The 13,034-nt window shown below is 48.4% G+C and overlaps 2 protein-coding genes across 7 annotated transcripts in view; one reads left to right on the forward strand and one right to left on the reverse strand.

Annotated features, from left to right (window-relative positions):
• Window positions 1–964: 964 nt before the first annotated feature.
• LOC135914426 (ATP-binding cassette sub-family C member 3-like) overlaps window positions 965–13,034 on the forward strand; it is a 211,213-nt gene continuing 199,143 nt past the window's right edge. For 4 of the 6 annotated variants that reach the window (XM_070540018.1, XM_070540019.1, XM_070540022.1 and 1 more), the window contains exons 1-2: window positions 965–1,269; window positions 1,844–1,936. In XM_070540018.1, coding sequence (XP_070396119.1) covers window positions 1,248–1,269; window positions 1,844–1,936 — 115 coding nt within the window. In that variant the 5' untranslated portion in view covers window positions 965–1,247. The remainder of the gene's footprint in view (window positions 1,270–1,843; window positions 1,937–13,034) is intronic. The other 2 variants (XM_070540020.1, XM_070540021.1) reach the window with 1 other exon arrangement.
• LOC135914459 (NLR family CARD domain-containing protein 3-like) lies at window positions 6,191–10,526 on the reverse strand. The gene is made up of 2 exons (XM_070540031.1): window positions 9,760–10,526; window positions 6,191–8,591 (listed from the first exon to the last, which is right to left on the reverse strand). The coding sequence occupies exon 2, from the start codon at window positions 8,576–8,578 to the stop codon at window positions 6,524–6,526; it is 2,055 nt and encodes a 684-aa protein (XP_070396132.1). The 5' UTR covers window positions 8,579–8,591; window positions 9,760–10,526; the 3' UTR covers window positions 6,191–6,523.

Raw genomic sequence — 13,034 nt, forward strand, 5'->3', positions numbered from 1 at the left:
TTTGGTCTGGTTCGAATGAACCGGAGTCGAACTAACGAAAGTCTACTTTACTTGAATGACAGCAGGGCCAACGATCAAATCAAAATAGTTTATATATCAGAAAAACAAATGCAATGAAAGTAACACTAGGGCACAAAATACCAGGAGAAACTGACCAGATGACAGGTGTAATGATTTGTAATGGTATTTAATGGTTTCATACAAGACTGGCACTAATTGCTGTTTATAAAAGCATCGACTCGTGTGCAAGTACGGCAACATAGACGAGGGAATTCCACTTTTTGATAGCTTTAGGAAAAAAGCGAGACATATATTAATTGGTGTGGGCAGCAGGAGCAGGGATGAACATTGTATGATGTTTTCTAGGGGGCTTCATTCTGATGAACTTCCAAATAATTTGTCCAGTTGGAGAAGACATGATTATCAGTAATAAGATAAGCTCAATTCAATGTGTATCGAGCGGCCAATCGCGCGACAATTTTGCGTGTATTGGCGGACTTCTTTTTCGCTTGGAAGAACATGTATGTAGCACGTATTGATGAAGAGCAAGCTGCATCGGGAGACACTTTTCATCTAATTATAATATTTGAGAAGTGCATTAATCATCACTAATTATTTAATTAGGCGGAATGCAAAAAATAATCGGAGTATCTCCAAGCGGCGGCAACCAACTACTTTGGTTCAGTCCAGCTACGTAGCATTTGCATATCTTAAAATCGTGGTACATGACAGTTGGGAAATCCTGCATATGCATACCACAGGCCACTTTTCGAGCTTCACGAAAAACTTTTCGCATGCATTTTATTACAATATGCAGGTAAGGCAACCTGCATTTTTTATTTTAAAGAGGACGCTCCGCTCCTTTCGAAAATCCTTAGACATTGCCATAAGGACACCAAATCTCCCTAAGTTGGTTTCAGAAACCCTAGGTCTAGGGACGAACCTCAGTAGTTGGCCATTGGTCTATTCGCGCGGCTGCTCCCGGGTGCCGTGTGCATCCGTATGCTCTAATTGGTCAGACTGAATCGCGAGACGATAAACGAGACTGACTCAACCGACATCCGAAAGCTGTGCTGGCGCGGTGGGTCGTTGAGCTTTCTGATTTCGGTGCGATTTGCGAGGCTCTATGCCGCTTTGTTACCTGGACTGGCGAACTGTGATTACGTGTGTGGCTCAGTTTTCAAAACTTGGCGGATTACGCGTCGGTATGTGCCACAAATGACTGGTTCCAGGACTATCTGCTGTGCATGTACGGGAGGGCCCTTAAATGTGAGTACTGAAGGACAAAACCGCTATCACTGTTGTCGATCGTCTGTCCGAACTCTGGCGTCGCTGTGCGCGCTTGCATCTCGGAGAAAAGCAGCCGAGTTGCATTGTGACTTTCTTAACTTTTGAAAATCTCGATGGCTTGAGATAAAGAAAAGTCTTGTTCGTTTAACGAAGCGCGCAGGAGGCCGTGAAATCGAAAGGGAAGGCGGTCAGTAAGAGGTTTCCCGCCATTACGCCATTGCAGATTTTTTGGGGGAGGGAGCTGGTTTCGTGGCCGCCACATTGTGTTCTCGCAGCGCAGACGTATCGAACTTTGCTTGCTCTCCATGGCCACATGCTCCGAAGGGCAATTGTGTTGTGCCTGTGGCATTCGAGAACGATGTAGCAAACACTGTAGAGTTGTTTTTGAGAATTTGGCGTTGTCCACTGTGCTGTTGTCGCGGTAAATGAGTTGAGCGCGAGAGGAACCGCCGAAACCTGCAGATTTTTTTATTGTTTATTTTTCGGCACGCTCTAACTCGTATTTATTTACTCGTATTGTGACGTTAACTGGGGCATGGCCACTGCTAAACAGATATGGACTGCCGTAGCCTCGGACGATGTTTGCCGAATGTGGACTTGTCGTGGAGGCGGTCGGCAAGCTCAAGCGACCATGCGGCGTTCAGAGGTATATTTTTTTTTTCTAAAGCGGCTCTTTGCCCGAGCCGTCGTCGTTGGCAACACGTAATGCGGTGTTTTGAGCTTCGGAAGTTCCCTGGATGTTCCCAAGCGTGTATTGCTGGGCCGTTTGGTGCATCATGTAGCGTGCGCTCAATAGAAATAAAATACTGGCGGGAAGAAGTGAAGTGGACAGGACAGAAGCTCGTCCTGTCCAGTGTCGGTCATGTCTACTTCGCTTCGTTTTTTCCCGAGCCAGCGTTTTCGCTCAGCGACATTAGATGGTGCCTTGCACGTGCTGCGTCTTGAGGAGCGTACAAGATCCAGTGGATGTGGATATATTGCAGCACGCTTGTACGGCGAGTTCTTCAGCGCTCTGTCAATGTTTCATGCACTGCATTCGTGCAAATGCTGCAGTATTTCGGGTGGTAGTAAAGTGAGAGCAGTTTGCGGATACAGTTAAAACGGGCAATACTAAAAGAAAAAGAAGGAAAAGAAAAGACACCACGTAGGTACGAGTAGGTCATTGGGGAAAAAGTCAAACGTTGACAATAAAGGACGCAAAAGTAGAAGAAAAATGTATGCGGATCCCAGGCACAGTGGGAATCGATGTAAGCGAAGCTTTCTGTGCTGATTGCTTTGATTAAGGATAATTAGCGGTGATGTTGACGGCGAAAGGTCAATTTCTTCAACGTTTAGTCTGACACGAAAGAGGTCAGTCGATGTTAAACGTTACATTGCGTGCACCACTGCTGTTTGCTGAACAAACAGGTGTTTGCTTGAGGCTTTGTGCGCCATATTTCATAATCTCCAAGAGGGTTGAGCATTGCCATTGCCTCGCATGGCACATCGTATCGTGACAGAATTGTTAAAGCTGAATTAGGTTACGCGGTTGTACGTGCCAGACCCACAATCGGATTAGGAAGCACGCCGTAGTGGCGAGCTCCGGATTAATTTTGGCACCGTGATGTTCTTTAATGTGTCCTAAAATCTAATTGCACATGCGTTTCCTGTTTCGCCCCAATCGAAATGCGGATGCCGCGGTCGGGATCAAATCCGTGAGCTACCGCGGTAGGCAGAGAAGTGTTGGTTTGATGGTCGACAGCCTCCGTAGTGTCGCCTGGATCCTGCGGTGCGCTTTATTTAATGCGGCTCTACTGCTGCAACCCCACCCCTGCGTAATTTGTCCGCTTGACATATTTGCATGGTATTTACTTTTCAGAAATAGTATGACCGTACTGTACCGTAGCGTGAACTTAAGCTTATCCAGTTTCCTCGCAACCGCTGCTGCACAGCAGTAGGGTTTCCTTGCCTTCTCACGTCACGCCCCCCCCCCCCCTTTTCTCCTCCATCTTCTCTACATTTTTGTCTACGTCCCTTCTGGACTAGCACTTTAGTAGAAAGGGAAGCGCTGCAGCTTCTGCAATGCTTTTGAGGTGGGTCACGGACCGTCAAAAGGCTAATTGGCGACGCCCAGGGATCTCCAGAGGGCATTGTGCACGTTCGATGCGGTGGGATCCAAACGAGTTCCTCGCGTCGCCTTTCCTCTCTTCCGCGCTCCTGTCATGTATACACACGCTCTGAACCACCCTCCCCCCCCCCCCCCCGGACGCGGTGCGCCAGACAGCAGCAGACACAACAGCAGCAGTGGGAAAGTCGAAGAGGCAAAAAAAAAAGCTTCGCTTTAAAAAGAACAAAATGTCAGCCAAGTGTTTACGCTAAAGAACACACATGGTTGCTCAATTGATTCGATGATTAAATGTCGATTACTGTCTCTGTTCTCTCTTTCATGTTTATTATTGACTTAATTCGTATCTGAACGCGTCCCGTTTCACACGCAATTAAAATGACGCCCATGGGGCCTCCTTGGCCGTCCTGCAACGTAGGAAACACGTTGTTTTACTTCAGGAGTCTCGCCAGCCGCGCACCTGTGTTGGGCGACTCTCCTCCGCTAGTGACCCCCAAAATAAAGCTAGCGACGTTCCCCCTCTCCTGGACTCATTGTCGCCGAATGCGCCTTCCCTCACCGCTCGCCTTATCAGTACTAGGTACTCTCAGTTTGCTCCGTTTGATCGCGGGGTCCACGATCACCGCGATCATGAGGCTGCGCACCGCGATAATGAGCAAGTCATGGTGACGGCGCAAGTTAAAAAAAGAGTGCGCGGGCACTCGCTCGCTTGTCTCCGCGGCACAGAGTTTCTCACTATGTTACTATAGTGAGATATGCTCCGCGGTAACGGCATAGAGAAATAAATTCAACAAGGGGGGACACTCGGCAAAAACTGGCAACATGAAACACGTCACGCCTATAGTGTTCGCCCCGTCCGTTAGCTGCCGCGAGCACTGAAAAAAAAAATTGATGCGAAGTTAACAGACATTGTATTATTCATTTATTTTTTCCTGCTAAAACTAAAGAAAGCTTTGCGTATAAATGAACCTATATACTTTGCGACTTTCTTGCGTTGGCCTAGCGATAGGCCAGTGACGCGTCAGGTGCACGTGTCATACGCCAGACACGCCATCGAAGCGAGCGAGGCCGGCTGTGCACGTGAACGGCCGCCTGTTCGGTGACCGCTCTGCGTCTTTTGGATGTATATACTCTCAAACAAGTGCACAACCTTTGGGGTGTATATTTGCCACACAACAATAATCGTCACCTGTCTCGCTTGCGTCTGCTTGAAAACGCTGCGCTCGCTACTTTCCTGTCGAGAATGCAGTGTAATGCTGATAACGCGCATGCCGTTCGTGACTTGGAAGTACCGGGCTCGCCGCGTTAAAGAAAGGAAATGCTGGCAAGACAGATGACGATTATCGTTGTGTGGCAAGATACCACCCAAGGGATGTAATTTTGCTGAAGTGTATAGCCTGGTTTCTTGGGTTCGTTCTCCACTCCGACACGACTGTGCTATCGGACTATAGGGTAAGGTGAGAAATGTTGTTTGACAGTCTGCGCTGCATTTCAAGCAATTTAGGCTTGCACGCACAGCCCCGACAGCGGGATGGCGCAGTTAGCGAAAAACAGTTCGGCCCTTGTGGTGCAGTTAGTCTTGCACGTACTGAATCGCACTGGGACATGTTTGCGGCGCTTTCTGTGGTCCCCAACATTATTGTAACTCATTTCGGTACTTTTTGGGCTCCCGATCTGGGACGTCATGGCAAGAACACAGTTTCATATTAACATCGCAACAAATAAACCGTGCTTCTGTAGCTTGTTTGTCGTTCAATTAATGCCAATAATATCGAGAGGACGCAATTATTTTTATAATCATTCTTAGCTTTCTTGAAAGAGCGCTTCTTTATTGTGGTAGCAATTTTAAGAACACTCCTGGCGTACTTCTGTCGTCGGCGTCGCCGTGAGGTTCCAGATAAAATCCAAGGGCGCGATAGAATAGTCACCGCGCACCGTATATATGCTGTAGAGTCGAGAGGAAGGTTTAATGATACGTATGCTGTATGTGCAAGTGAAATTGTGCGAGGCTGAGAAGGCTCACGCGGCTCAACCTCGCCTGTGCGAGCGAGGAAGGCGGGCCGGAAGCGCGCCCTCTACGGTAGGGCACAAGGCACGCGTGTGAGGCGAGGGAGGGGGCGGGGCGTTCTTCTCCGGCGGCTGCCAATTACGGCGCGGCCGTGTGGGCGCCGTATCTTCAAAGCGATCTGCAATGTCGCCAAAGTGCGCAAAGTGATCTATAACGTCGCCAAAGCGTTTCAGAACCTTGGAAAGCGTTCTCTTTGTCCACATCCCAGTGCACGTTACTCGGTGCTCCCTTTCGGAGGGCGTCCGTTAAAGGACTTGTTATTTGCGAGAAATTCGGAATGTGCCATTGATGGTACCCCACAAATCCCAAAAATGAACGAATGTCTGTTTTCGTGCGCGGCTTCCACACCACACATTGTATCTTTGCCTCATGTATGATCATGTAAACATTGAATCATTGTGGTTAAAATAAACTCCAACTCCAACTTAATTGCTAGTTTTGTCAGTAGTGCCTAAATGTCACATATCTCGTGTTCTTTATGCCACACTTGCTTTAATACGCGTTTCGTTTTATTTGTTTCCGATGCCTCCTTTACTGAACGCCCTGAGAGGTGACAGTGAAGTATTTATAAGCAAATAAATAAATACTGTAGCAAAAGCCACCACCACAGCCGTCAGCTTCTGGTTAGAACCCACCTTTGACGCAAATTTTTCTCGACAGTTTGAAGCTTGATGTTACAATGAATAAACTGATGTTTAGTCACACAGGATGGATGGATGGACGGATGGATGGAAAAAGTTTATTGAGAGCTCTGAGATACGCGACTATCGCGCAGCGATGGCCTGAAACAATTGTGGCAATTAGGAAAATAGCACACAGCGCCTAGTATTCACTTTCACAGGTTAGCTTTGATGACAAACTTCCACAGCTCGACTAGAATACGGCAAAGTCACCTGCGCTGATAAAGCCAGTCGCTATATGAACGCGCACTGTCCGGGGATATCGTGATTACTAGCCCACCACTAATTATCGCAGTGATTAAGTTGGCTACGCTAGTTTTTGCATACAACACCTGTGAGGCGCTAACACGCTTTCATACGCCCTATAGTGACATTACATCCTCAGGGTTGACACTCGAAGCTGCGCACTGCTTCCAGTACTAAACACCGGCACTCATCGCGAGACTTGCCCGAAACGTCAGTGACTGCATCGAGAAGCGATTCGGTGGCATGAAGAAGACGAAGCGCTCGCGCCGACTGCTCATCCCTAGCAGCGTCCAAAACACATTCGACTGCTCTGTTTAGCAGTGATCGGTTCCTGTTCAGGGCGCTCACTATTGGGTACATGTCGTTTCGCGTGTAGTGGTGATCAAATTCCAGCGTCAGGAACACGAAGTTTGCCTCCAAAGCACGCGCCAGCAATATAGGTGCCTTGCTGGGGAGAGACTCGTCCCTGAACTTGAGACGGTGTAAGGTTCTGTTGGCAAGCAGCAGCGCCTGGACAGCCTTGACGTCCAGATGTGCGCGGAGCGTCTGGTGGAACTCGGCCTCGCATACGGTGTTGTTACGGGCGAGGCCGTTAATAATCGCAGTTGAAAAGACGTATTCACACTGGAACGGACGCACGACGAGTTTTTTAAGGGTACGTGTGGTCTCCAGAAAAGAGACGACGGCTTCGGTGCAGTCTGCACCCACTGCGCGCGGACACTCGATGACCAGTTCCACGAGAGACGCATGACTCACGCACGGTGCCGAAAACCACTGCACGATGGCCGAGCAGTTCACACCTTTGGTCCAGCCAAGGCAGTGTCGAGTGAAGCGGCGGCCTTCGTGCTGCAAACACGCGGCCCATTGCTCAAGTGCTCGGGTGTTCCACGAGACGTGCAGTCGAGCGAACACATCCACTGTAAGAGGCAAGGTTGGTGTCCACTCTTCAGGGATATCGACGTGGCCGAGGCGCACGCACTCAACCGCGCAGTTTCGAGAAACCGCTTCTACGAATCTTGACACGACACCGACTGTTAATCGGCACTTGGAGATGTCGAGACGTCTTAAAGAGGAACTTTCCTCAAGGGTCCTAGCTAATGCTAGCGCTCCAAGGTCGCCGAACCGGTTTGAAGAAAGCGAAAGCTCTTCGAGCGCATTGTTGTCCCTCATAACTTCAGCTATGACCATCGCGCAGCTGCTTGGAAAGTAGGCGTGGGTAAGTTCGAAGCGTTTGAGCACCCTGTTCGCACGCAGCGCTTGAAGGCCGTCCCACAATGTAGAATGCGAAATGTCCATCGGATCGTCGAACGACAGTTCCTGGAGGGTTTTGTTGTGCTTCATAGATGCAAGGATAATGCCGACGACGTCTGCCTCCATGAATTTCACAAGCAGTCTCCGTAGCGTTCTGTTGTGCTTCAAGGCGGCTGCGAGCTCAACTGCACTGGACCGCGAGAACTCTCTGAAACCGCTGAACTCGAGGGACGTCAGGCTTTGGCAGGAGCTGACGGCAGACAACAGTTTGCGTGTGACACTCGCTGACATTTTGTTGCACAGATGCAGGCGCCGCAGGTTGCTCTTCGTAATCCCGTCGGCGATGTACTCTGCTGTGACGTGGTCAAGTTTCAGCGACGTAACATCTAAGCAGTTCAACCCAGGGGACAGCTTACCCAGTGCACGGGCCAAAACCCTGCACTGACATGTGTCCCGCCATGGCTCGTTCTTGTCGACAGGGTGTCCCGCAGCCTCAACAAGACCTCGACTGGCTTCCAGCGCGCGGCCGAGCAGTGCAGGAAAGTGCCACAGCAGAACAGCCGTGACGCCCAGGACAAGGCGCTTGATGCACCCGTGAATCTCGAGCAGTCTGTACACGAGCAGAGCGCCCTCCAACAAAGAGGCATCTGTACGTACCGTGTCAACATCGGCGTCTGGAATGCTGCTCAGCGTGAATACACCGGGTGCATGTTCCATGACCTGCATAAAGACTTTCCAGAGAACGTCATTCAAAGCGGGCAGGTGCCACCTTAGCCAGCACTTGGTTTTGCCGAGGGTTCCGCTGCAGGGCGCCTGTAGGTCCACGCCACGGGATTTAAGCTTTTGAAGTAAACTGGCGTCCATGTGCAACAGCCGCGTAGAATCCAGGGACTGGATTGCACCTTCCAAGCCACTGACCCCTGTGGGCGCAGGTTCCATGTCATCGGCTAGTCTGCAATGAGAATTGGCCCGCAGTGCTTTATGTTGCCATTATAAGAGAAAGAGACGTCTATGCCAACGTGAGCCCTGAAAGCCGGCACCAAAAAATCCAGCAGCCGGCCAGTCCAAGGATTAAGGACACTTCTCTCACGCGGATGCATTTCATCGAATGAGGCGCCCTGCTGTACGTTCGTTACCATGATTATAGCTGGAGAATTTCACGCTGCTGGAAGATGTCGAACACTGCACAAGAATTTACCAATCCGTTGCTTTTGTTGCAACATCAAGTTTTGGAGAAGGCTGGATTACTTTTCACTAGGGTTCTGCGAGCAGTATTTTAGAGACGGAATCGAATATAAATTGAACAGTGTCAAAAGTGAACCGAACCATATAGAATATCAAATAATTTTCGAATAGTTCTTTTCGAATAATTGGAATAATCACTGCAGTTCAGGGCTGTACCAAACAATTATTTTTGGAGGAGTTTCGCTGGGACATCGGCGGCGATATTCAAATATTAGCTTATTTGTGTCGTGAGATGCACGTTGCTGACATATAGAAGTATAAACATATTTTATATCTGGACGTATATCTATGCATCAATATTAGGAATATTGATATATTGAAAGTAGTGCTACGCAGTATATGACAACAGCAATAGTTTCGGGATGTGTCAGAAACCCCGAATTCTCCCCCAGGTTACAGCCTTGCTTCAGGCGGTCCCAATGTTACATCACAGAATAGCACTATCGAGCTTATTCATTTTTATTTCCAAGAGTACACCACGTTACAACATCAATAAATAGTACCAATGAATACCCATCGCCGAATGTCATGTCGAAGCGAAATTTAGGTGTGAGCGATTTCGGAACCTGATTATCAGAAGGAAATTGCAATAAAGATGGTTTGAGGCGCATACAGCAATCATTACCAAATCATGACAGGCAACTGACCGCTATTTTTGAAAGTGTGCAGTAATTGCATTTTAGCAGTACGAACATATGGGCTAGAAACTTATAAATTAAAAAAAAAAGTCGCTTGTTAAGCAGCATCAGCATCACAGGCAGTTCGTGCGTGGCGTGGCAATGACCATGAAGAGCGAGCCCGCAAATAGGCGACCAGACAACCTACGAAACACACGACACAACGGCTGCGAGTCAGGCTCAAACGTGATACTCAACAGGACGACGCCGTAGTAGCCACGACCACGAAAAACAGGCAGATGCACACATTTTGACCGCTTGGGATTGCAGAAGCTATGCTCCGCACGCAGCGCCAGTCGTTACACTAACGCGCGCCAAGTATATCGCAATAAGCTTGCACGTTTGACGCGGTTGTTTACCTGTTCTGCGCATACAATAAGGCCACCCGAGACGCGCATGTCATTGCTACGTCATAGCGATTTTAGGCCTCTACCGCGGGTGAGTGGCGCCGTCAAGCGTATAATTTAAGAACAACAACGCTGTCACCTCCGAGACTAGCGTGTACAATCTCAGAGGGTTGGCTTGTGGAGATGGAGCTCGATGCCATGAATACAGTGTACCCATATTCTAGTACACTGTAGCCATGAGTACAGTGTACTAGAAGAGTAGCCATGAGGGCTACGTTGGTTTGGCGATTGTGCGTTTTCTTTTTTTGTATCCACAATCGAGTGACCTAGGATATATTCAGGAACTATAAACACAGAGTGGCCCTTAACCTATGGAAAATGGTGACTTTTGTATTTGCTCCAGACAGCGTACAGAGGGACACTATTAGAAGACACGCTGCCTCCGAGACCAGAATTCGGACTGGAGTGTAATAATTGCACGCGCGACTGGCACGTGGCATTGTGTGTACTCGGGCGCTTTCAACCCTGCAAAAAAGAGTACTTACCAACGTTGCTCGAACCAGTTCATTTTCACAGCTCCCTTCCCCTCCAACAGAGGGAGGCCTCCGATATCACAACCAACCGCAACGGCGCGCACAGTCTCGGAGGCCATAACTACAGTTGATTGGGCGTCGCCCCAAGATGCGCGGAGCGGGGCCTTCGCAGCCCTACGCGTGAACTATGCGCGCTGCATTCACTCCTCACTAATGCGCCGTAAAAGTATGCTTCGTAAATGAGAGTACTATGCTTTTACTGCATGCTGAGATAGGCAGAACTCCCGTTAACGATGTGGCTCAGGCACAATGATTGCCGACACCCCCCCTTTACCGTGCATGATCGCACTTCAAAAAACATAGTTGACTATGTGCAGCAAATATTCCCGTTGACATGCGTCTTTCGCATGACCGGTAGACAGACAGACACAGAGAGAGAGTTAGCAAAGTGTGGAAAGGCAGGGAGGTCAACCAGACAAGCGTCCGGCTTGCTACCCTACACTAGGGGTGAGGGAAAGGGGGAATAGAAAGAAGAGGAAGAAAGTGATGACTGTGTACCGTGAATCAGCGTGACATTAAAGTGGAGTTCCATAGGTGGTGATCTGCGTTGATCACATCTGGGACGACCAAAGTTGTACACTGTGCTTACTGCTCCGCATAAATGCGAGTAGACATGGATGCATATGGCATGCTGTGATGTTTATTCAATGGAGTAATTAGGCAGCATGCATGAGCATGCACGCAGAAAGGTAACCACTGTGAACTTTAACAAAAATACACTATGCGGCTGATTGGTGCACTGATTGATAAATGTAGCGTGAAATGGTGCATGGATAAGAAAGAGAAGAGTGGCAAAACTTCACATGAAATATCAATTTATTTCACATAATCCGCACACCATGTCAACGTCGCTGATGACACGCCGTTTGCGTATCTGTAATTAACGAATATATGAAAAAAAAGGAAGAAAGGAAGAAACTTACGTGTATGGCTCGTGCGACCTTTATAACAGTTGCATTCGGAATTTACAATTAAACCACAGCGAAACCTTCCAGCATAAGACTCATGACATGAAAACACATCGTGCAAAATCTGAATTTGATGTCATTTTCGATCGTCCTCTAACGAAACCAGAAAAAAAAAAAACATGCATATGACGCTCGTAACCGCCGTGTTTATCTACACGCATCAAACTCTTCACACACATTAGACATAACGTGCCCAATATTTCTACCAAATATAAAATCGGTGTTTGTTACTTCTCCCAGAACACCGCGGATCGAAAACTACTACGCGCCTTGCATTACGCATTAAAGCAGGGAAAAAAAAAGACAAGTGCTCAGTAGAGACTTTTATCGTGCCCGGTATTCCGGCAAGCGCGGGCGGTTTGCCGGTTTAGCGGAGGCGCAAACGTGAGCGGCCAGATTTGTGGCGCCAGCTGGTGGCACAAAGCTCAGTCACACAAACACAGTGCTAATTACTATATTCTGCTTAGCTACAGGTGTAAATTTTCGGCAGTGGCGTAATCGTGTTCACAATTACGCCGCTGCCAAAAATTTGCACTAGCAGCGAAGCAGGACATAGTGAGTTACTGCAATTTTAGCCCTGTGTTTGTCTGGTTGTACTCTACGCTACCAGGCGGCTGCACCGCTCTGGCCGCTCACGTTTACGCCCCCGCAAATCTGGTAATACGCCCAAACCGCTCCCGTTTACCGGAATAGCGGACAGGCTAAAAGTCTCTAGTATTTACTGCCGCAGCTGCTTTATAAATCAGCCAGAAAGTTTGCTTTTGTATCTGGCAATTCACCTGACGAGTGATAAATGAAGTGCGTTCTGGGTGCTCGTGGCTTCATTATCGCATGTGCGTCTCGGGGGTTAACTGTGGATATTTTCTGTGGGCGTTCTCTGGTTCGCGCTGTTCTTATAGCGCGAGATAATCGATGTACCTCCTGCCGGTCTTTTGAGGAGATGTTATACATATATGACGCCCTACTACGGATGTTTTAATTCACCTGTGAAGTAAGGTTACTGGGAGTTAAGTTTGCTCTTTTCTCTTGAAGCAGTTCAAAGTCTATTCAAGGTGATTATCGGCGTTGATGAAGCAGGAGGCAAATTGGAGGTAACAAAACTTGAACATATATTGCAGCGAAAATATTTACACAGTCAAATGCAGAGTTAGCAAAAAAACACTGATGCAAAACACACAAGTAAACAGCGCCTAACTCTTCTACATTTTCTTAAGTTAGAGCCTAAGACAACTGTGACCACATACGATCAACCAAGCATCACTGTTCTACCACTAAGCGGTTACGGCGCAGACTATAGCGTTGCATCGTACGGAGCCTTACTGATCTGTCAGGTTTAGTGATTACAGCCTAGACTGAGGAACAAGCACCTCGTCTCGATTTCTATAGGTGAAGGAGAAAAAGAAAAAGGGCCGTAGGACCGTTAGCCCATCCCACAGAAGCAGTTGCTAATGAGAGTTGAAAGTTTATCAAGCCACAACCCAAAGGCCCACGTTTGCGCCTCCGCCCCAACGCCCCGCCCCGTCCGCCTGCGTTTTACCGGAATACCGGACAAGCTAAAGCTTTCT

This window comes from Dermacentor albipictus, chromosome 6, assembly GCF_038994185.2.
Source record: "Dermacentor albipictus isolate Rhodes 1998 colony chromosome 6, USDA_Dalb.pri_finalv2, whole genome shotgun sequence".
NCBI lineage: Eukaryota > Metazoa > Arthropoda > Arachnida > Ixodida > Ixodidae > Dermacentor > Dermacentor albipictus.